General features: G+C 45.9%; 1 protein-coding gene across 6 annotated transcripts in view; it reads left to right on the top strand.

Moving 5' to 3' along the window:
* The window catches only part of arhgef28a (Rho guanine nucleotide exchange factor (GEF) 28a), a 61,841-nt gene that overhangs the window by 25,107 nt on the left and 11,795 nt on the right, over positions 1-24,939 (top strand). For 3 of the 6 annotated variants that reach the window (XM_056296846.1, XM_056296839.1, XM_056296831.1), the window contains 20 exons: positions 948-990; positions 2,491-2,580; positions 4,274-4,397; positions 6,714-6,849; positions 7,191-7,246; positions 8,817-8,874; positions 9,731-9,860; positions 11,330-11,469; positions 11,741-11,881; positions 16,046-16,296; positions 17,828-17,953; positions 18,275-18,392; positions 18,735-18,989; positions 20,029-20,105; positions 20,229-20,407; positions 21,068-21,165; positions 21,381-21,572; positions 21,896-22,024; positions 24,626-24,756; positions 24,856-24,903. In XM_056296846.1, coding sequence (XP_056152821.1) covers positions 948-990; positions 2,491-2,580; positions 4,274-4,397; positions 6,714-6,849; positions 7,191-7,246; positions 8,817-8,874; positions 9,731-9,860; positions 11,330-11,469; positions 11,741-11,881; positions 16,046-16,296; positions 17,828-17,953; positions 18,275-18,392; positions 18,735-18,989; positions 20,029-20,105; positions 20,229-20,407; positions 21,068-21,165; positions 21,381-21,572; positions 21,896-22,024; positions 24,626-24,756; positions 24,856-24,903 — 2,522 coding nt within the window. The remainder of the gene's footprint in view (positions 1-947; positions 991-2,490; positions 2,581-4,273; positions 4,398-6,713; positions 6,850-7,190; positions 7,247-8,816; positions 8,875-9,730; positions 9,861-11,329; positions 11,470-11,740; positions 11,882-16,045; positions 16,297-17,827; positions 17,954-18,274; positions 18,393-18,734; positions 18,990-20,028; positions 20,106-20,228; positions 20,408-21,067; positions 21,166-21,380; positions 21,573-21,895; positions 22,025-24,625; positions 24,757-24,855; positions 24,904-24,939) is intronic. The other 3 variants (XM_056296863.1, XM_056296855.1, XM_056296870.1) reach the window with 2 other exon arrangements.

The following is a 24,939-nucleotide window of genomic DNA, read 5'->3' as shown; positions in this document are numbered from 1 at the left end:
GAATTGGGTAATTGGCCGGATACAATTGGGGCGGGGGGATTAAAAAAATATGAATGTTTCCAAAATTGATATTCATAGAATACTGGTGTGTCATCAACATAGAAACAAGTAATTTTAATTGAAGTGCTTGCTATCATTGAAAACAGTCACAACGTGAACTTGAGGGGTAGAAAAACATGGTTTTCCTTGAATCATCCATTCCATTCCATTATCTAAACTGCTTATCCTGCTCTCAGGGTCATGGGGATGCTGGAACCAGAACAATAGTCACAATCTCTGGCTATACAATCAGATGTGTCTGTTGTTCCATAATTGTGCAGCCCTTTGTCTATAAAGTCGAGTTTCTGGGGAATGCTGTTCTCATGAAGCCAGATATACTGATTCAATACAGGACTTCTTCCATTTTGCTGCTTCTGTTGTGCTGGAAGCTGTGGAGTATTCTGTTTCTCCAAAGCTTCATGTCAGACATTACAAATGTAAGTTAATTATTTTTGGTGCAAAATGCATATTTACATGATATCCAGGCTTGAATCTCTGATCTTAAATGTGTCTTATGGGGCTTTGGAGAAACGCTCTGAGCTCGTGTGCACTTTTTGATGGAGTATTTCTTATCGTTTGGTTTCTGTTTGGGTTTCTTTTTCTTCTTTTCTTTTTTCTTTTTCTGGCTGTCGGTCTGATTTTCACTTTCCATCTTCACTCTCATCTGGTTTTTCGAGCCTCTTTCCTGTGTTTCCTCTCTCTCTCTCTCTCCCTGCAGGGGGTTGCTGGACCGAGGTCTTTTTAGGGATTCTGCTGTTTAATTTCTCTTCTCCACAGAATCATTCTGGTTTTATTCTGATCGGGTTTGAAACCTGTTTACTGGTTGACTGAGAATGCACGACCTGCCTGCAAGTGAAATTAAATATTAATTGCATGTTCCTGACCCAGTTTTTTGCTCTACGTTGCAGAGGAGAGAGCGTTCAGTCTGACAGAGACTCCGAGGGAAAAGAGGTAAAGCTGCTGTATCAATTCACCAGCTTTGGAAATAGTCACTGAAACTCTGCAGGGCTGAACAGACATCCTCTCTTTTTCAGTGTTGACCAGTGGTTAGCGGTTGGCTAGGGTGTGTGGGTGCGTGCATGCGTGTGTGCGTGCTTGCATGCGTGCGTGTGTGTGTGTGTGTAGTCTCCAGTATTAAACCTGTGGTTGGGGTCTGGCAGGACAGGATGTGACATACTTCCTGTTACAAGGCCCGAGGGCCAGAGCACTCTGATTGCAACCTCAAAATAACCCAGCGTAAACAGACAGGCTTGGGGCTTTACTAGACTAACCATTATCTTTGATATTGAACTGCAAGTAGATATCCAAAGGACCTCACCAATTAGAAGGATGTTAACATTTATCTTACAATCTTACTGTACAATAAATCACAATTAACTTGGTAAATATTCTTTGGTTTGATTACACAGTCTGACAGTTCATATTTAAACCATCATTTTGCTCATCTAACTGACTCATTGATTTATCATGCTCTAATACTCTTCATTTGCTATAAAACATGCATTGCTAACAGAGGAAGTGTCATATTAGTTCACCGTAGAGAACCTGTTTGTCAGATTAGAACGTTGGGTTATGAAATAAGAGCACAATAATCCTAAAACCCAGTGCCGAGAAAACCAGTTCAGCCCGAATCAGCTACCGTAACTCCTTGACGATATCATCATATGACGTGGTTGTCAGATTTAACCAAATGAGACTATGGTCCAAGGGATACAGTGTACATTTTCTAGATGTTAACATTTGCTAACATTACAGAACAGCATCTAGAAACAATGTTCAGGTCACCATCATGTAGACCTGTCACTTTCACCACTGTTCGCTTGTGTCAAACACACCTCCCTAAAAAAAAAAAAAAACTTCTTGGTGTTCGGGTAGCGTAGCGGTCTATTCCGTTGCCTACCAACACGAGGATCAGCGGTTCGAATCCCCGTGTTACCTCCGGCTTGGTCGGGCATCTCTACAGACACAATTGGCCATGTCTGCGGGTGGGAAGCCAGGTGTGGGTATGTGTCCTGGTCGCTGCACTAGCGCCTCCTCTGGTTGGTCGGGGAGCCTGTTCGGGGGGTAGGGGGAACTGGGGGGAATAGCGTGATCCTCCCATGTGCTATGTCCCCCTGGTGAAACTCCTCACTGTCAGGTGAAAAGAAGCGGCTGGCGACTCCACATGTATTGGAGGACATGTGGTAGCGCTCGGTGGAGAAGCGACCGGGATGACTCGGAAGAGTGGGGTAATTGGCCAAGTACAACTGGGGAGAAAAGGGGGGGGGGGATCAAAAAAAGAAGAAAAGAAAGAAAAGTCATTTACACATATAGCTTTGTAGATCCACATATGTTTCGCTTATGTATAGGTTTACAGACCCACCTGATATAAGGGGGGGAATAGAAACATCTTTAGTCCTGCGGTGGACCCAACCTCAGCAGCCGGGTCTAAGGTGTGTTGTATCCGTACAGGGTTCTGGGTTTCCGTAAGCGGGCCCAGTCGGCAGAGGAGGAGAGCAGCGCGTCGCTCCAACACCTCACCCTCACAGAGTTCCTTAAAGAGTACGTCGTCACCTGAATGGCCTCGCCGCCATGCATGTGTAGCCCCAACCAGACCACAGCTGTGGCCAGACTTAACCCCCCTTTTCTAACCCTGTTTGTTCATTTATGCGTCAATTCATCCAGTGACAACATGGTCACTTCACAGCTGTGTGTGTGTGGTTTGAATTGAGCCTTCTGACGAAACTACCTGTTGATTTGTCAGTTGACACTGAAGCTGTGTTCAGACACAAGGCGGCATATTGCTAAAGTTGTACTTTTGCTCCCTCCAAAATAGCGCCGATATGCTTACAACATTCATCAGTTTGTATATAATCTGTTAATGCATTAATTGTTGGAGGCAACTCTTAATCTCTTAATTATTTCTTAATCTCTTAATTTTTAATCTCGTCAACTCTTTTTTTAAATCTCTTAAATTCTTAAAGTTCAATCTTTTAACTTGAAAAAAGCTTAAATATTTTGTAATCTTAAACCTTTTTCTTATTTATTTTATTTTTTACATTTTTTATTTATTGTTATTTATCATTATTTTTTTTCTTTTTCCTTTATTTTTTATCTTAAATTATTTTTTCTTATTTTTAGTTTCTTTTTCTTATTTACTGTTGTTCATTTTTATTTATATTATTTTTTTTTTCTTAAACTTTTTCTTATTTTTTTTTAGATTTTAAATTTTTTTTATTTTTATTTATTATTGTTTTATTTTTTTTCTTGATCTTTTTAATCTTAAAACTTTTACATTTTAATTTTTTTATTATTGTTATTTGTTATTTTTTTTCTTTATCTTTTTTTTATCTTAAAACTTTTAAAGTTTAAAAGATTTAAAGTTTCATCTCAAACGGTTTTTTAATTTCTTAATTGTTTTCATTGTGATAATCCTGTAGCTGAATGCTGTGTAAAAGCGGGAATCCACAGGCTGTGAAATGACGAGCTTCTTGTTCCTTTTTGTTTTGGCGGCAACTAGAATGTGGGACCCAAAATTTGGTTTGTTTTTCAGCGTGGTAGGTAATAAGCAAAACGCTTGAATCTGATTGGCTATTGCCCACCAGTATGTTGCCCCTATCACCCAAAAGTTCGGCATTTTTCAACTTTTTACAAGCTGCCCCCGGCCCACAATGCTGATTATCCCCCGTCTCTCGCGTCACCCGCTCGTTTAAAACGAATGGAGCCTGGAAAGGAATTGCCAGCATTGCTTTGTGTCTGAACATGTCTTAAATGTGCTGAAGTGAGTTTATAATGCATGTTGCTATAATGCTTCACCATAACTAATGAATGATAACTTTCTAGCTACTGCTGCCTTCCACCTGGTACGCCCAGTGTACCTAACATACACTGTGAGCCGCCGACACATTATTAATTGCACCTTGCCAAGGTCAACCTATAAATGGCATAGACTAGAGCCCTTGGTGACTGCGTGTTGAAAACTTCCAAGCATGCCAAGCATGTTCTTAAGAGTAATGGTCTGGAGACCGGGGGTCCGGGAAGACCGCGGCTTGGACATTCTTTAGTTGCAGCATGAAACCAACATCCCTCAATGTTTAACTGAACTGTATTTACACCGGGAAAAAAGATCATTGTCGTTATGAAGTTTAATGTTGGACTTTGAATACTGCAGTCTCTTCTGTAGGCCTCAGAGTGATGTGTTGAGTTACGATGGCTGGTGTCTGATTATTATGGTTCTGTTTCTAAATTTAAACAGGATTGAGGACGAGGAGTGGGATAAATACATTATCCCTTCCAAGGTCGAGTCGGAGAAATACAAGGTCAGCCGGACCTTCAGCTTCCTCAAGAACAGGATGTCTAGCACGCGCAACAAGACAAAGGTGAGGACCCCAAAAGCAATCTGAAGTTTATGGCAGACAAGTGGTTAAACCTAACTGAAAATAACGACGGTGGTAGTTAAGAGTCTGAACTGAAGGGCCTCCTGAATGAGCCCAGTAAAGTGTTCACCGTCACCCAGCCGCACTTCTTCTCAGACAAACTTGGAGCTTGGTGCTGTTATTTATGAAGAGGAAACAAATTCCCTGCCCTGAAATCTTAGCAACAGGAACAGAGAAAAAAAATCCTCTTACGGTGCCCGGGTAGCCGAACGGTTACGGCACATGGCACATAACCGCAACGTGCCTGGTTCAGTTCCAGCTAGTGACCTTTCTTGCATGTCCTACCCAACTCTCGCCCCTTGTCTCCTGTCTGCCACTTCACTATCCTCTATCCAATAAAGGTAAAAATGCCAAAACAAATAATCTTTTAAAAGAAAAATCCTCTTACATAACATGCAGACCCCCAACGCAGCATGAGGAACCAAAACACATTCCATAGTACACGCTAACTCATAAACACGTGCACGTTTTTTGTTGTTTTTGTCCACGTTTAAAGGCCTGCACTGGTTGCACCCCCATACACCCCCTATGCACACACAAACACACATCTGCACATATGTACATGTACACTTAGACCTACCTCCTTGTACTGTTTGAAAAGAAAATATCCCCCTCCATCACACACAAAACAGAATCCCCCTTAGTAACATACCACCTTAACAGCAGTGCTCCCTGTAGACATGACCAAAGTAAATAGACAGATCTCCTCTCATAGTCCCCCTATCTATCCATCCATCCATCCATCTATCTATCTATCTATCTATCTATCTATCTATCTATCTATCTATCTATCTATCTATCTATCTATCTATCTATCTATCTATCTATCTATCTATCTATCTATCTATCTGTCTGTCTGTCTGTCTGTCTGTCTGTCTGTCTGTCTGTCTGTCTGTCTGTCTGTCTATCTGTCTTAAATAGACAGATCTCCTCTCATAGGCCCCCTATCTATCTATGTCTGTCTGTCTGTCTGTCTATCTATCTATCTATCTATCTGTCTATCTTTTTGTCTATCTATCTATCTGTCTTCTTGTGTATCTATCCATCTGTCTATCCATCCATCTATCTCGCTGTCTCGCTATCATCCATCATCTATCTGTCCGTCCGTCCGTCTATCTATCTCTTTTTTTCTGTCTATCTATCCATCCATCCATCGATGTCTTTTTGTCTATCTATCTATCTATCTATCTATCTATCTATCTATCTATCTATCTATCTATCTATCTATCTATCTATCTATCTATCTATCTATCTATCTATCTATCTATCTACCTATCTATCTATCTATCTATCTATCTATCTATCTATCTATCTATCTATCTATCTATCTATCTATCTATCTATCTATCTATCTATCTAGCTATCTAGTTATCTATCTGTCTGTCTTTTTGTCTAGCTATCTATCTATCTGGCTAGCTAGCAGATGTGTTTGCATGGAATATGGCAGCTGATTCTCTTCATAGGGCCTGTCTCATTATCCACACATGATCTGCCCTTGAACCCTTTGGCACTTGCTGTGTACGTTCCTGTGCTCAGTTTAAGTGTGTCCCGTTTCTCTTTTAAGCCTAAGCACAGCATGTGCTTAATGTGCATCTTCTTTGCTAGTGGTATTTGGCGAAGTGTATATTATATATTTTTTTTGATATACTTTTTTAATCCCTGTAGGGGAATTAAGCTCTGCATTTAACCCATCTTAGCTGTGTAGCTAAGAGCAGTGGGCAGCTGCCATGCAGCACCCGGGGAATGACCCATAATGCATCATGCTGGCGATACTGTCCCACCAAGTGCCCAGGTGTTCTAGTTCGGGTCAAGTGTGGATATCAGGACAGGCCTGTTGTCACGAAATTGCCTCATTTTACTGTGATCAAAGATGGTTTACCCACATAACATTCACCACTCGCCATCTCTTCCACGGTCTCTTCGTGTGTGAGCCTCTCTGCCAACAGTAAGTGCAAACAGCATTTAAAATGACCGGACAAGACATGGCTACATGGCTAAAGACGCACTTGACGTGACTGTACCACCATGAAGCCTCTCTTTTTTTTTGAAGGTGCCATGTCCAAATCTTCTCAAGCTCCAGAAAAATAAGGACACTTGAGTCCCAACCTTACACCTTTTTGTAGAAGCTAGCTTCCATGGCCGTGAGGCTAAACAATAGCTCATGGCTCCTCTGCGCCACAGAGCCGGCATCTATGCTACTAACCACAATAAATGTTTGCTGGCTGGGAGGATTTCACTTATTTCCAACTTGCATTCCAGGTGAAGGGGAAGGAGGCAAAGGAGAAGCCAGGAACTGCTAATGGACACCATTTTGTTGCTGTCTCTCTGCCTGGCCTCTCTCTCTGTGTGGCCTGTGATAAGCCTGTCACCGGGAAGGAGCTGCTGCAGTGCTCCAGTCAGTATGACCACTTGTCCGCCTGTCTGTTTCTTTCTTCTTCTTTTGTTTTTGTTACATGTCCTGCACATGTGGTGGCCAAACCATTTCACTTTTACATAAATCTCTGCACATGTGGTCTGGAAGTTTTATTTAGAAGAAGCAGTGAAGTCAGTGTTTGTCTTCCCTTTGGAGATAAAAATCCATTGTACACGTCAGCCGAAGTGAGGGAGAGTGTGCCAAGCGCCCGTGTGTGTGTGTGTGTGTGCGTGTGTGTGTGTGGAGTGGGGTTGTGGTCATTTTGTCAGTTATTGATTGAAAGATCCGATTAAATGGGTTTTCGATTTACCTTTGCTCTGCAGGCTGTTCCCTGGCTGTTCATAAGGGCTGTCGGGAGTCTGTCTCAGCCTGTGGAAAGGTAACATCCATCCATCCTCACGCACCTCAGTTAACCTCCAGCTATATTTACATTTGCATTGGCTCATTTTGCAGGTGCTTTCGTCCAAGTTGACTTACGAGAGAGTCAGCAGTTAGCAGATGAATTCAAGTGTTACCGACTGGCATCATAGAGAGCTACACAGTAATCATAGTAATACTATATGAAGTAGTAGTATTAAATTTGCTTCACAGTAACCATATCACAGCTGAGTGCGTGTCAAGTGCATTTAGTGTCAGTGCACCTTAGATCATTAAGAGACCGCGAGTAGGAAAACCAGGGTACAAAATAGATGAATCAGGAATCGTGAACTTTTATTTGTCATTTCATTCCATGCACCTGCATACATGAAATGAAACGAAACATTGTTTGCCCCAGCCCACAGCAGTGCAACACAAAGACAAAAACACATATCCAAACTACAAGAACACATATATCCAAAGTACAAAAAAAAAAAAAAAAAAAAACCCTACAAAAACTACAAAAGACATATATCCAACATCCATCCATCCGCTTATCCTGCTCTCAGGGTCATGGGGATGCTGGAGCCTATCCCAGCAGTCATTGGGCGGGAGTTGGGGAGACAAAAAATTTCAATGTCCAAGAGAGCGAACGCCAGGATGACTGTCGGAACTGCCGGTCTGCATGGGCTAGCAGTTAGCTTAGCCTGCCCTGCTTCTGCGTCGTGTCAGCCCATCCTTGGTGCTTGACCCCCGGGTGCAGCTCCAGGCAGGGCCGTTGTCCCTGGGCCCACCGGACACAGCAGACCAGGCTCCCCCAGCCGAGCCAATGCCAGCTCTCCGAACCAGACACTCCCGACACACCTCCCCGCAGTCCACATGAAGACACCAAAAACACAGTCAACACTAGGCGAGGCCACCGTCAGACCGCCCTCGGTGCCGGGCTGCATAGGCTAGCAGTTAGCTTAGCCTGCCCCGCTTCCGTGTCCTGTCAGACTGCCCTCGGGTGTTTCCTCCTTGGGCACAGCTCCAGGCAGCAGCAGACCAGGCTCCCCCAGCCAATTCAATGCCAGCTCTCCCCGCCAGACACCCCCTACACACCTCCCCGCACTCCACACAATGACACCAAAAACAGTCAACGCTAGGCAAGGCCGCTGCCAGTCCACCCTCGGTGTTATCGGAACTGCCGGTCTGCGTGGGCTAGCAGTTAGCTTAGCATCCTTTATATTCTTTCTCTTCCTAATATTGCCACAAAAACAGTAAAACAGTCAAATTGTGGCATGAGCATGAAATAACAAGTACACGTAGAAAAGAGCTTAATAGTAGACACCCCTGATAATGGTGTTTAAGTAAGCAAGGACGTAATAGTAACTGTCAGGCCGAGTTTGTAGTCACAGCAGCGTGCCACAATCCACTTCAAACATGGGTAATAGATTGCTTCAAAACGCTGCCGTTGTCTAAATACAAATCGGATGAATTGCTTTCATTTCAAACAATGGCGTAACAGCAACTTGAGCCGAGCTGCGAGTTAAGAGAAACAGGCGGGCGCATGAATGACGTTGTCTGATATTAACGCAATTATGTGTTCTCAGAAACCCCAGGAGAAGAACGCCGTGACGCTGAAAAACAAGTCATCCACTCCCCCGCAGAGTGAGTTATACATCCATCTACCGCCTCTCCCTCTCTCCCAGCCTCCTCCCCTGGTTTCTCCTTCCCGCTTCCTTCCTTCTGTGGAGTAAGTTAGCCATTGCTCCTCGCTCACCCCCCCCCCCCCCCCGGTGAACTGTTGTTCTTTCCATGTTAAAATGTTAAATTTTAATCTGCCTCAGCGGGGATTCAGGGCCGAACTCTGTCTCTCTGTGTGTGTGTGTGTGTGTGTGTGTGTGTGTGTGTGTGCCTGATTGAACCCACTAAGGTTTACCTTTGTGTGTGTGTGTGTTCTTGTTCAGCTATCTTTATGAGGACCGATTTACATTTTTAACTGTCAGAGCGAGTTATTTTTGAAAAGTGAGGACATTTTGGCCCGTCCTCACTTCTCTAAGGGTCTATTTTAGGGTTCGGGCTTAGGTTTAGGGTTGGTAATCAATGAGGGGTCCTCACAAAGATAGAAAAATAAATATGTCTGTTGTGTTTATGTGTGTCTGTCGTCAAGGGCACAGAGGTGGCCGTTTCTCACACGTTTTCTGAATGAATAATTTTGGGTCAAAAGCTTTGTACCTCCGGCACTCTTGATGCAAGACTTGGGTGTCACAGTGTCTGTCAGAGTCATGTCACTCTCCAGTGTTGCGTTTTGACCAATTCCAAAAGCTGATGTAATTCGAATCCCTGAACTACGAATCCCTAACAAACAGACATCCCGACAGCCTCATAATACAGAAACTGTTTCACTTGAGTGTAAACTGAGCATCTGAACACTAAACAGACATGTGGATTATTTGTTCTGCGAGTGGGACGCTGTCCAAAGTGTGACCTATCTATTCATCTTCCTGCTCTGTGTTTTGGCCAGATTCTGTTGTGAAAGACAGCTCTTCGTCCTCCCTGTCCTCCTCCTCTTCCTTCACCACGACCGCAGCCCGGGACAGGAGAGAGACAGGAGCCCCTCAATACAAGAGCCCGTCCATCTCCATCGACAGCAGGTCGGTTGGTAAAGTTTACATGCTCACAAATAAAAGTATTTTCTTTAAAAACAGGCACTTGAGGTCTCGTGTTTCAAACAAACTCGTTTGTACGACACGTGGGCCGCCGATGTTGGACAGCAAAGTTTTTTCTGAACATCTAAAGTCAAAGGTGGGGTTAGAAGCTGTCAATCATAGAGAGGGGGGCGTCTGGGTAACAGGGGTCTATTCCATTGCCTACCAACACAGGGCTCGCCAGTTTGAATTCCCGTGTTACCTCTGGCTTGGTCAGGCATCCCTACTGGAACAATTGGCTGTGTCTGCGGGTGGAATAGCGTGATCCTCCCATGTGCTACGTCCCCCTGGTGAAACTCCTCACTGTCAGGTGAAAAGAAGCGGCTGGTGACTCCACATGTATCAGAGGAAGCATGTGGTAGTCTGCAGCCCTCTCCGGATCAACAGAGGGGGTGGAGCAGCGACCGAGGTGGCTCGGAAAAGTGGGGTAATTGGCCAAGTACAATTGGGGAGAAAAGGGGGGGGGATTCCCCCTCCTCCAAAAAAAACTAAGATATTCCAGCTGATTTTAACATTTTTGCATGATTATTTGCAAAGATATACACATTCGGGGGCTCCTTTCCCCGCACTGGTAGCCATGTTCCATGTTATACTGCTTCAGTTCGCAAAGCATTCTGGGAATTTTCTTCTACTCCGTTTGGAGTCTGCATCTGAAAATGCCCCATTTGGGGGGCTAGATGACCACTACCCCTCGCTCCCCAAAAGATCGCAGCTGTGCACAAAACAGAGAGGTAGGGCCAAGTAAACAGGTTTATGAGGCACTTCACCCATCCATTAACCAAACCGCTTATCCTTACTGGGTCGCGGGGATGCCAGAGCCTATCCCAGCAGTCATTGGGCGGCAGGCGGGGAGACACCCTGGACAGGCCGCCAGGCCATCACACACACATTCACACCTAGTGATTATTTAGTACGGCCGACTCACCTGACCTACATGTCTTTGGACTGTGGGAGGAAACCGGAGCACCTGGGGGAAACCCACACAGACACGGGGGAGAACATGCAAACTCCACACAGAGGACGACCCGGGACAACCCCCCAAGGTTGGACTTACCCCAGGGCTCAAACCCAGGACCTTCTTGCTGTGAGGCGCTAACCACTGCACCATCATGCCGCCCTGAAGCACTTCACACCTAAAAAAGATGATGGTTGCCCAGTCTTCTCATATTAGTTTTGGTTTTTTTTAAGACGGTAGGAAAGCCGAGAGGGAGAGAAGCGCATCACTGACCACAACCACACAAAAACTCTTTAGTTTGAAATCACATCTGTATTATGATTAATTTGCAAAGTCCCTTAAAGAAGTATGTGTGCAGTATGCCGGTGAAAAGACCCCGTATAAGATCAGGCATCCACACATCTGCATGCCCCTCATGCTCTTTTCTACCTTCTGAGGTCGCTTTCTCATCCTCGTTTAGTCTAACCAGGCGGTTGAGCGATGTCGTCATGGCAGACAGCGAGACCAGTATGAGTAACTGGGGTAGTGGCTCTCTCACCGAGGAGGGGACTCCGACCACCGCGACCCCCCCGTCCACTGACCCACCCATCGGAACCGACGGTGAGGAGGCTGCCCTTGTGGAATCCTTTCATTTCACACATTATGGTTTGAGACGTATGAGATATTATTTGCTGTTCTTTATTAATTCAGTTTGTTGTCGTTTATTTAGTTAGGCAACACTGGGATCAGGGCCAGATTCACAAAATCCTAAATTCTTCTAAAGTGCCATTTTTTTTGTAACTATAGTCTTCAGAATAAAGTGATGTAAAGATGGAGTGAGGACACACTAGTTGATCGGTTAAAGGAGTGATGCGTCTGAATGTCCCTGCAGAACCGGTGGAGGCGCCGCTGCTGAGCGACCTGTCGGCTGACCTGCTGGGTTTGGAGGCGGAGTCCTGGAGTCTGGCAGTCAGTCCAGAATTCTGCAGGCGGCACGACAAGCACACCGTCAAACGCCAAGATGTCATTTATGGTGAGACAACTGTCTTTCTCTCTCACTCCCTCATTGTCTGTCTGTCTCTGTTTTTTATTCTCTCTCTTTCTCTGTCTTTCACTTGCTCCCATCTCTGTTTCTCTCTTTCTTGCTCTCCAACTCTCTCTTGCTCTCTCTTTCCATGTCCCTTTCTCTCTTTCCATGTCCCTTTCTCTCTCTTCTTCCTTCTTTCTCACCCTCTCTCACTTGCTCTCTTGCACCCCCTCTCTCTTATTCTTTCTCTGTCTTTCTCATTCTTGTTTTCTTGCTCTCTCTGTCTTGCGCCCTCCATCTGGCTTTCTCTCTCTCACTCTCTCTTTCTCTCTCGCTGTCTCTCTCACTCTCTATCCTGTCTGTCTGTCTTTAATTTATGTTACATCTTCTCGTCGTGACAGAGTCATGGGTTTCTGATGCAGCACATTTTGCGTGTACGCTGTTTAAGTCAGATAGCACGAAACATCCGGCAGGCCACATTTGAACACTATATTCTTCTCAGCGGACTGGAAATTTATTTATCTGTCAATTGCAAATGTCTGTCAAGCTGTCAACAATGAGAGAATTCCCCTTTGGCAGCATAAACTTCACCAGCAACACATCAACGATGCATCTCACTGCAGTTTCAAGTTAATTGTATTTCAGTTGGTATCTTTTGCTCCTATCTTACATACTGCGTATATCCTGACCGAGTAAAGTTTGTCTTCAGCATGAGCCTGTGTGCACAGGCGTGTATGACGGACAATACAGTATTTGCCTCAAGTGTGCAGGTTTGCGACACAATCCATTTCCCATCATCCACTTTCAGGATTCCCACATATCCTGGAAAACCTGGAAATCTATAGACTACTTTTTCCAGTGATGGAAAACACCTAGAATATAACAAAAATTATCAAATGTCCTGAAGATATTATTAAGGTAATAGAAAATTGCAGTTAGATCATAAAATTGAATTTTCACCCGCTGAGATGGGATCTCACCTCTTGCTTTGTCTCTAAACCGTCCAACCTGACCTGTCCCTCTAAAATACTCGTTCCTAATCCTGCCCTTCTTCGTCACTCCCAGTGAAAATCTTAGCATCTTCAACTCTGCCACCACCAGCTCCACCTCCTGTCTTTTTGCCAGTGCCACCGTCTCCAAACCATATAACATAGCTGGTCTCACTACCATCGTGTAAACCTTTTCTTTCACTCTTGCTGGTACCCTTCAGTTGCAAATCACTCATGGCACTCTTCTCCACCCACTCCACCCTACCTGCACTCTCTTCTTCACCTCTCTCCTTCAATCCCCATTACTTTGAACAGTTGACCCCAAGTATCCACCTTCATCACCTCTACTCCTCACATCCTCACCATTCCGCTGTCCTCCCTCTCATTCACACATATGTACTCTGTCTTGCTCCTACTGACTCTCATTCCTCGTCTCTCCAGTGCATACCTCCACCTCTCCAGGCTCTCCTGAACCTGCACCCTACTCTCACTACAAATCATAATGTCATTCGCAAACATCATAGTCCACGGAGACTCCTGCCTGATCTCGTCCGTCAACCTGTCCATCACCATTGCAAACAAGAAAGGGCTCAGAGCCGATCCTTGATGTAATCCCACCTCCACCTTGAATCCATCTGTCATTCCAACCACACACCTCACCACTGTCATACTTCCCTCATACATATCCTGCATCACTCCTATATACTTCTCTGCCACTCCCGACTTCCTCATACAATACCACACCTCTTCTCTGGGCGCCCTGTCATATGCTTTCTCTAAATCTACAAAGACAGTGTGACTCCTTCTGGCCTCCTCTATACTTCTCCATCAACATTCTCAAAGCAAACATCACATCTGCAGTGGTCTTCCCTGGCATGAAACCATACTGCTGCTGCTGATCATCACCTCTCCTCTTAACCTAGCTTCTATTACTCTTTCCCATATCTTCATGCTGTGGCTGATCAACTTTATACCTCTGTAGTTTCAACAGTTCTGCACATCACCCTTATTCTTGAAAATCGGTACCAGTATGCTTCTTCTCCACTCCTCAGGCATCCTCTCACTTTCCAAGATGGTGTTAAACAATCTAGTTAAAAACTCCACTGCCATCTCTCCTAAACATCTCTATGCCTCCACAGGTATGTCATCAGGACCAACCACCTTTTCACTCTTCATCCTCTTCATAGCTGCCTTCACTTCATCCTTGCTAAACCACTGCACTTCCTGATTCACTATCCTCATATCATCCAACCTTCTCTCCCTTTCATTTTCTTCATTCATCAGCCCCTCAAAGTACTCCTTCCACCTTCTCAGCACACTCTCCTCGCTTGTCGGCACATTTCCATCTCTATCCTCCATCGCCCTAACCTGCTACACATCCTTCCCAGCTCGGTCCCTCTGTCTAGCCAATTGCTACAGTTGTTTTCTCTTTCCTTAATGTCCAACCTCTCATACAACTCACCATACGCCTTTGCTTTTGCCTTCGCCACCTCTCTGTTCGCTTTATGCTGCATCTCCTTGTACTCCTGTCTACTTTCTTCATCTCTCTGACTTTCCCACTTCTTCTTTGCCAACCTCTTCCTTCGTATACTTTCCTGTACTTCCTCATTCCACCACCAAGTCTCCTTTTCTTCCTTCCTTTGTCCAGATGACACACCAAGTACCTTCCTAGCTGTCTCCTTCACAATTTCTGCAGTGCTTGCTCAGCCATCTGGCAACTCTTCACTACCACCCAGTGCCTGTCTTAACTCCTGCCTGAACTCCACACAACAGTCTTTCTTCTTCAACTTCCACCATTTGATCTTCGGCTGTGTCTTCACTCGCTTCCTCTTCTTGGTCTCCAAAGTCATCCTACAGACCACCATCCGATGCTGCCTATCTACTTGCCTCCCTGTCAGCACCTTGCAGTCTCCAATCTCTTTCATGTTGCACCTCCTGCATAAGATATAGTCCACCTGTGTGCACCTCCCTCCACACTTATAGTATGTCACCCTGTGTTCCTCCCTCTTCATGGAATATGTATTCACCACAGCCATCTCCATTCTTTTCCTCCACCATCTGTCCTTCCACATTTCTCTCCTTGACACCATACCTACCCATCACCTCCTCATCACCTCTGTTCCCCTTCGCCGTCATGCCCATTGAAGTCCGCTCCAATCACCACTCTCTCCTCCTTGGGTACCCTCTCCACCACTTAATCCAACTCACTCCAGAATTCTTCTTTCTCTTCCACCTCACACCCAACTTGCGGGGCATATGCGCTGATAACATTCATCATCACACCTTCGATTTCCAGCTTCATACTCATCACTCTGTCCAACACTCTCTTCACCTCCAGCACACTCATACTCTTCCTTCAGAATTACCCCTACCCCATTTCTCCTCCCATCCACACCATGGTAGAAGCGTTTGAACCCACCTCCAATGCACCTGGCCTTACTCCCCTTCCACCTGGTCTCTTGCACACACAGTATGCCTACCTTTCTTCTTTCCATCATACCAGCCAGCTCTCTCCCTTTACCAGTCATAGTGCCAACATTCAAAGTTCCAACTCTCACCTCCACATGCCTACCCGTCCTCCTCTCCCGCTGCCCCTGGACATGCCTTCCCCCTCTCCTTCTCCTTCGCTCAACAGTAGCATAGTTTTCACCAGCACCCTGCTGGCCAACAGTACCAGTGGTAGCCGGTGGTGGCCTTGACCAAGCCAGTATGGAAATCTGATTTACGATCCGCATATTTTATTTGGCATAGGTTTTACACCGGATGCCCTTCATGACGCAACCCTCCCCATTTATCAAGGCTTGGGACTGGCACTAAGAATGCACTGGCTTGTACATCTCTAGTGGCTGGGTTACATTCAGTATTTATATATCAGGGCAGAAGTTTAACATTGGAGTCTATGGAACATCTTTATACAGACACCGAAAGCTACCTTGCATGTCATATGTCGATGCTTTGTCAACAGCGTCAGTAGATGACACCATGGTATGAGAATGCGTTGTCCATTTTTAGACCGTTGAGACGTCCACTGACAGTTAACACTGAATAATATGACCTTCGGTGAGCAACTGCTGTCATGTACATCCAAGCCAAAGTCCTAGAAAATTTCCTTGAGAAGTCCTGGAAGATGATTCCTAACAAAAGTTGGAATCCTCACTTGGTATGCCCCCTCCCACTGTAGAGCTGATGCAGACGGAGCTGCACCACATCCAGACGCTGACGGTCATGTCGGAAGTCTTTAGGAGGGGCATGCTGGAGGAGCTGCAGATGGACTGGGACTGTGTGGCCAGGATCTTCCCCTGTCTGGACCCCCTGCTCCTTTTCCACAGGAATCTCTTCGGCGCACTGCAGGAACGCCGGCAAGCCTCAACCCAGCTGGAAAATACCCACAATTACCTCATCCCTCGTATTGGGGACATACTGCTTCAGCAGGTAGGAAGAGATGCGCACACACACACACACACACATTTTTTTTACTCATCTTATCCTTGTTTATTCTAATGAGGACCGAAAATGTATGTTAGATCCTACTTCCATAACCCCAAATCTAGATGCTAGATCCTGCAGAGTGAAGGTATGGGGGGGGGGGGTACATGTGGTTAGCGGTTAAGATTAGATAGTGGTTAAGGTAAAGGTTAAGTTTAGATAGTAAGTTTATATAAGTTTAAATTAAGGGTTATGGTTAGATTGGTTGTGTAATTTAAAATGCGTTGGCCAGGCACGGAAACTGTAGCACCCTTCTGTACCTCTACTTCATGGGATCTAGCAACAACCAAACCCTGACCATCCTCCACCCCTAACTCTAACCCTAAACTGAACTAGAAATAACGCACATTTACAGCTAATTTTAACCCTGAGCCTAATTCTAATACCTAACTATTAGACCTAAGTCTAACCTTATCCCGCACTGTAACCCCAGCTGTAACCCTAACCTGTAGCCCAGAAATAACACTTCCCCTCATGGGAACTAAAAAAAATGTCCCCACAAGTGAGGTGGTTTGAACGTTTAACTTTTTTTTTTTTAATTTTCCCTCTTTTTTCTTCCCAATTGTATCTGGCCAATTACCCCACTCTTCTGAGCCGTCCCAGTCGCTGCCCCACCCCCTCCGCTGATCCGGGGAAGGCCGCAGACTACCACATGCCTCCTCCGATGCATGTGGAGTCGCCAGCCGCTTCGTTTCAGCTGACAGTGAGGAGTTTCGCCAGGGGGACATAGCGCGTGGAAGGATCACACTATTCCCCCCCAGTTACCCCGCCCCCCTGAACAGGCTACCCAACCGACCTGAGAAGGCGCCAGTGTAGCGACCAGGATACATACCCACATCCGGCTTCTCACCCGCAGACACGGCCAATTGTGTGTGTAGGGACGCCCGACTTAGCCGGAGGTAATGTGGGGATTCAAACCGGCGATCCCCGTGTTGGTAGGCAACAGAATAGACCACCAAGCTACCTGGAGGCCTTGACTTTTACCATTCTTAAAGAGTAACAAAACCCTAGAATATTTTAGTGAGGTTGCTGATGTCTACAGGTTACAAACCATGTAAAGGTTACAAACATGACAGGCAGGTCCTGGTACCCCGTGATGTTAGCATAGCAGGATAAACATAGCTGCAGCTAATATCACTAATAATGGCTGTATTGGATGTACTGTGCCAACGAAACAGTACTGACAGTACTGTTGACAATTGTTAGTGCTGGCTCTGTCTCTCTGTCTGTCAGTGCTGTGTCTGTCACCTAAATCAATCAGAGCCAGCATTAATGTTATAGGGTTAGGGTTAGTTTTAAACCAGTACATGATTTTTAACCTGTAGACATCAACAAACTCACTAAAAGGTTCTAGGGTTTAACTACTCTAATGAGGAAGTGTTCCTCATGAGAATAGATAAACTAAAAACACAAGCACACACACACACACACACACACGATGCATCCGCCCTCTTGTTTGTGATGGCTTGGGTCTCAGTTTTCAGATGAAAATGCTGAGAAGATGAAGCAGGTCTATGGGGAGTTCTGCAGCCACCACACCGAGGCCGTCAACGTCTTCAAAGAACTGCAACAGCAGAACAAGAAACTACAGCTGTTTGTCAAAGTAGGCCCCCATCCCCGTGCTTCCAGCGAGGTCTCCGACAGGTGGCAAAACCAGGTCCAGAAAGTAAAAGTCCTGTCCATATATTTGCTTCACCCATGTACTAAACCAGTGGATTCTAAGCAGTACCACTCTTTGGATAGGTAGGGAAGTTTAGTGCATGAATGGAAGAAATTCATGGTCCAGACTATTACTCTCTGGGTCTGGTTTTGCCACCTCTGGTGTCTAACCTGTGTAGATCGCCATTTTCAAAATTCTTTGAAATGTTTGACTCTGGGAGGTTTGACTGATGTGATGTTCTCTCTCTCTCTCTCTCTCTCTCAGCAACAGAGCAACAACTCACTGGTCAGGCGGCGAGAAGTACCGGAGTTTATCCTGCTAGTTACACAACGTATCACAAAGTACCCGGTACTACTGGAAAGGATAATACAGTACACTCAGGGTAGGTAAAGATATTAAATGGTTTAAACTGAACACAGTATACACTAATCAAGTGCTAACTTGAGGCAGGAAGAGGGTGGTGACAATATCTGGTGGGTCGCCAGTTTGATTCCCAGGACTAGTTCGGTAATCATGGTTTGGACCGGGCTGACAACTGGAGGGTTGCTTATGTCAGGATCTCAGATATGACCTGTGTGCAGTTGTGCCCTTTGGCAAGACACTTCATTCCAAAAAAAAAAATAAAAAAAAATAATAATCAGTGAAAAACTCCTTGTAGCGGATTAAACATTGAGCACAATGTAAATCTACTTTCTTCTGAGTGCTGCGTTTGGTCCGCTCACAGAGGGAAGCCAAGAGCACACTGACTTGTCGCATGCGCTGGCTCAGATCCGTGATGTCATCGCTGCCGTCAACCTGAGTGTGAGTAAGTACGAGAGAGGTCAGGAGCTGCAGGAGGTGCTGGCCCGGCTGGAGAACAAGAGCCTGGCCAAGCTGAAGAACGGCAAAGTTTTCCGCAAGCAGGACCTCCGCAGCCAGCACAGGAGCCTGCAGCATAAGGGTCTGGTCTACTGGAAGACCGCCACCGGCAGGCTGAAAGGTATGCCCAAGACATGAACATGACAGTAATGAAATGAGAATGCTGTTTCATGTAAGCCCCTTTCACACATATGGTCCCTTTCCATAGCACGGCCGAATGGTTCTCAGCACAGGAAGAAACCATTCGGCGTGGAATGGATCCGAACCATGCTCTCATTTGATAGCCGTGCTGAACATGGCCAGATCATGTTGGTGGGAGGGCTTAATGACGTTGGTACTCAATGACTGGTTTTACATTCATATCAAATCCAGAGACGCCATATCTAACGCGGTGTTGATATCCTATGGCACCATTACATCCTGCACTGATCCTGCAGCGCATACAGAAATAAAACTAGCAGACGTTTGTCGTCTTCCATCAGAAAACAAAACTAAGGGGTGTCTGTGTAGCGTAGTGGTCTATTCCGTTGCCTACCAACATGGAGATCGTAGGTTTGAATCCCCATGTTACCTCCAGCTTGGTCAGGTGTCCCTACAGACACAATTGGCCGTGTCTGCGGGTGGGAAGCTGGATGTGGGTATGTGTCCTGGTTGCTGCACTAGCGCCTCCTCTGGTTGGTCGGGGTGCCAGTTTGGGGGGGAGAGGGAACCGGGGGGAATAGCATGATCCTCCTATGTGCTCCGTCCCCCTGGTGAAACTCCTCACTGTCAGGTGAAAAGAAGCGGCTGGCGACTCCACATGTATCGGAGGAGGCATGTGGTAGTATGGGGTAATTGGCCGGATACAAGGGGGGAAACTAAAAATAAAAAACCCACATTCCTTGTGATGGTTCTCTCACTCCTAATAAAAGTGTGTTTGTAAAACTGGCCTGGCAAGCTTACGATTTTTGTACCAATTGTCATCGCTCCGAAACATTCCTGAAAATATGACTCAGTCTTGAGTTGGAAAATTACCCATGCAGCTTTTTCCAGAAAGTTAACTCTGGCTTGCATTCATACATAACCCCCGACACGGAAAACTGCCTTTCACAGGTTGGCCTGCATGTCTGGAAGAGTTAAAAGACGCTGTCTCCTTTTCTCCTCCATCTCTCTCCTTTCAGACACCTTGGCCCTCCTGCTCACTGACATTCTGGTTTTCTTGCAAGAGAAGGATCAGCGCTTTGTGTTTGCTGCAGTGGTATGTGTTGAGCCGGGAAGCTGGCCTTTACATTTCAGGGTCAGAAACAACCCGTCTGACTTACCCTGCTGTCGAGCTGCGTTAAACCCAACGAATAATTCAGTCTTCTCTCCGTGTGCGCAGGACCAGAAGCCTCCTGTCATCCCCCTGCAGAAACTCATCGTTAGAGAAGTCGCCAACGAGGAGAGAGGGATGTTCCTGATCTCCGCCTCCTCCGTAGGACCAGAGATGTATGAAGTTCACACTACCACCAGAGAGGAGAGGAATGCATGGATGAAACACATACGCCAGGCTGTGGAGAGGTGTGTGTGTGTGTGTGTTAAAACGTTTTTTTTGTGGATTTTTCCCTTTTTCTCCCAAATTGTATCTGGCCAATTACCCCACTTTTCCGAGCCGTCCCGGTCGCTGCTCCACCCTCTCTGCCGATCCGGGGAGGGCTGCAGACTACCACATGCCTCCTCCGATTCATGTGGAGTCGCCAGCCGCTTCTTTTCCTGCATCGAGGAGTTTCACCAGGGGGACGTAGCGCGTGGGAGGATCGCACTATTCCCCCCAGTCCCCCCCCCCAAACAGGCACCCCGACCAACCAGAGGAGGCGCTAGTGCAGTGACCAGGACACATACCCACATCCGGCTCCCCACCCGCAGACATGGCCAATTGTGTCTGTAGGGACGCCCGACCAAGCCGGAGGTAACACGGGGATTCGAACCAGCGATCCCTGTGTTGGTAAGCGACGGAATAGACTGTTACGCTACCCGGACGCCCTCGTGTTAATAAACTCTTTTTGTGATAATAATTACCCCCCCTCCATTCTTAGTGACTGCCTGACAACTGTGTGTCTCTACTTTTGCAGTGTCTGTTTGAGTTTGTCCACCCGTGTTTGCATGCATGTGTGTGTGTGTCCATGCATGCACTTACTCTTGTATGTTAATTATTGTTTAACCCCCTGGTCTGCATGGTAGTTGCCCTGAAGAGGAGGAGGAGGAGGAGCGGAGCGCCGAGTCGGAGGAGTTGAAGAGAGTGGCGGAGGCAAGAGTTCAGAAGATCCACAAGTTCCAAGGTCAGAAAAACCATTTTAACATCTCCTCAAGATAAATGTTTATTATTACTTACCCTTTTCTTATCTGTTGTCTGTTTCATGTGCTTGTGAGTGTATATCTTGGAGGCCGTGTGGTTCTGAAACGCTGACTTTTATCAGATTTAAAAGTAATAAGACTTCGCCTGACAAAAAAAATGTTTATCTCACTGCAGCGAGCGTTTGATTTGTTTGCACAGAGACTCTGTTGGGTCAGGACCAGCGAATCTGCAGCAGCCTGGAAGAGAAATTACAGCTGTATGCCGAGCTCACCGAGTTAACCCTCCGCTCAACAGAGCCCGTACCACAGCGCCACCTCCTGGTCCAGCTGGACACTGACGTTGAAACGTCACGGCAGGCTTCCACGCTACTTGCAGCCGCCTTGAAAGAAGGTAGGGCAGACAGGATGGGTTGAACATCATGGGCCACAGCCACCCCCCCCCCCAAAAAAATCTTTCATGGAGGCCTGAGTGCACGCACATGCCTCTTCACTCCAACCAAACACAACCACCTGGTTTCAAAGATAAGCATGAGTAATAAAACCATACAGATGTTTGGTAGGGATGATAGATCAGTAAGTATTTGGTAGCCATGAGAGGTACATATATGTAGTAGTTTCCTTTCAGTGCCAGCATTTAGAACTTATCAGAGATCTGTCCATGCTCTATACAGGAAACTGTGTATTGCTAACATCATAAACTTCCTCCCTCTGCAGCGGAGAAACTTATAGCCATTCTGCAGACATGCGATACATCCTGTATTCACAACAAGAGCTCTCCTGGCCGAGGACCCGAGTTCTGCAGCTACACCAGCCATGGCAGTATCCAGGAGTCCCCTTCTGAACGTTAGCGCCACACACACACACACACACACACACACACACACGTGTACTGTATGTGTACATATATTGCTATACGCCTCTTGTCAACAGTTTGGGGACAGCCCACCTTTGTCAAATTTTCTGAGTAATCGTTAGAGTTTCACTATTACTTTTCAATGAACTGAGAAAAAAATGCCTGAAAAGGTTTTGCTAACATTAAACAGACTTTAACAGGGCGTCTGAGTGGCGTGGCGGTCTATTCCGTTGCCTACAAACACAGGGCTCACCAGTTCAAATCCATGTGGTACCTCTGGCTTGGTCAGGCGTCCCTACAGACACAGTTGGCCGTGTCTGCAGGTGGGAAGCCAGATGTGTATAGTATATGTCCTGGTCATTGCACTAGCGCCTCCCCTGGTCAGCCGGGCATCTGTTCAGGGGGGAGGGGGAATAGCGAAAGCGCTATATAAAATGCAACTTGATTGATTGATCCTCCCACACGCTACGTCCCCCTGGTGAAATGCGCCATTCGTTTATGCCTGGAGGTGGGAGGTCGGAAGTTGGGAACACGTCATTACCGACATCCTTGTGTTCGAGCTACCAGGCGGGAAAAAACATGGGCGCCCGCAATGCTGAGCACCAGAAGCTGCAGAGATATTTCATCCATATGGAAGAAGTCCAGAGTGGATTTCAATGACAGCTCGCTAGCAATGTTGTCATATTTTCGTCAACAATAGGCTGGAATCAAATACTTTTTTATATCATCATGGTTCAGAGTTTTCGTCTCGTTATCGTTGCCAACGAGCATTTTCAAGTTAGTGACCTTGTGATTAGCAATAGGTTAACCTTTTAAAACCGCTAATAACAACTAATATTTAATTTTATATGTTTAACCAACTATTGTATAGGGTATCTTTATTGATCTAAAAGCATACCATGCTGAAAATCAAACTTAAAGGAGTTTTTAAAAGCATACAGTCTTGTAAAGTTTGATAAAGATTAATATTTTACCGTTGACACTGTGTGCAGCCATGTTGATGTGACGTCATCTAATTCCGTGTCGTGAACTGGGGGTTGAGAAAAGCAACTCGAGTTCGCGACTAGGAACTCCGAGCTCACGTGCCATTTTATGTGATTTTTCCTAGTGGGAACTAGGAATTTCCGACCTCCGAGTTATAATCGAACGCAGCAAAACTCCTCACTGTCAGGTGAAAAGAAGCAGCTGGTGACTCCACATGTATCAGAGGAGACATGGTAGTCTGCAGCCCTCCCTGGGTTGGCAGAGAGAGTGGAGCAGTGACCGGGACGGCTCAGAAGAGTGGGGTAATTGGCCAAGTACAACTGGGGGAAAAGGGGGGGGGGTGGAATCCACACAACAACAAAAAAACAGCCTTTAACTCTGGGTATGTGTATGCAGCACTCAACTCCATGTTCATCAAAGTGGCCTCCCTGACATGAGGAGTGGGTTCTGCCTAAATAGTGATCGGAGTTTTCTTTTTCCAAACTGTTGTTAAAAACCCCTCTTGAAAATCTTTTACCCTGTTTTCCCTGGATGTTGTTTAAACAGCTGAAACAGTTGAGAAATATCACGATCCCCAAAGTATGACTGCTTAAGTCAGATCCAAAACAGCTTTCCATTGAAACACATCAACCTGTGGTGGTTTTGAAGGTCATTCTGACCATCAAAGTGGAGTCTCCAAACATTGGACAGACACTCTACATAGAATTTTATGCATCTTTTTATCGCTTGAAATCTTCGAGTAGGCCACACGCAGTATATTTACATGATGTTAGAAAAAGTGGATTTATTATGTTAGTCTGACTGATGTCGTACTAAATGGAATATCAGGAAGTGGGACTAACACACCTAGATGACGCGGTTGGGGATGGATTTACTCTGGCATGTATACGCTTCAATCGGCCCCGAACTGGCCTAGGTGTTCTGCGCATGATCCATAGTTCCCGCGGCGGTCTTTCACCCGGAAGTTGAACAGCGTAGTATCAACAGTATCAACATGGCGAGTGCTGGAGCGAGAACCACGCATTTCTGGACAGACGAGGAGACAAACTTCATGTTGTGTCAGCTAAAGGAGTTGAATATCCTAACGTATATGGATGGAAGGAGAACGCAGAATGACGAACTAAGAAAGAGGCGTATGAAAGTATGTATGAAATGTACTGCGGTGTAAAGTTGTCCATGTTTTCACATGGAACCCGCTTGCCACTTGCTAACTTCTTTGTTGCTTGTTTGATCTGTGACGCAATAGGTCAACCGGAAGAAGGTCCAGTAGCAACCAGCTGAAAGGGGGCATATCGCCACCTACCGTACCGGGGTCGGACATACTTCCGTCAATAAATCGATTCTCCCCCGGTTCTTGTATACTGGGACAACGACAGTAGTCCAGTTACATGGCCTGATCGAGCTGTAACCGTAGCTCACCTTAACTGTGCATATAAACGCACTGACTGACCACTGTCCAGTTGCCAAGTTGACTGTTTACTTATTCTTTTCTTACGGAGTCATTGACTAATCACTTTGCTAAACTATCTATTTAACATTTACTTCACTTACTGTATGTCAGAGCTGGAAGTCATTTTCTTACGCTTCCTCTTTTATTTTTTTAATAGCGGATTATCTGAGCACAGTCAGTGTGAGCTCCACCTCTCTGGTATCAGACGAGTGGGCGGGGCAAGACGGGTTGCTGTGGAGCCCCGCAGGAGAGCCGAGGAGAGGAGACCTCAATGGGACGCAGTTAAAGGTTCAGCAGCCATAGTTCCTTATGAATGATGCATGTTGATGGGTAAAGGTGTACATACAGTCCATTACTGTTCTCCTGCAATAACACAGTCTCCTGTAGGTGGCAGAGGGCGTCCAGAGTCTGACCCAGCTGCTCTACAGTCTGCAGGTGAGCAAGGACACAAAAGTCCCGTCAGTAGTGTCC

This window comes from Lampris incognitus, chromosome 1 (genome assembly GCF_029633865.1).
Source record: "Lampris incognitus isolate fLamInc1 chromosome 1, fLamInc1.hap2, whole genome shotgun sequence".
NCBI lineage: Eukaryota > Metazoa > Chordata > Actinopteri > Lampriformes > Lampridae > Lampris > Lampris incognitus.
The sequence above is the reverse complement of the archived record's forward strand: the minus strand, read 5'-3'. Positions and strand labels throughout refer to the sequence as shown.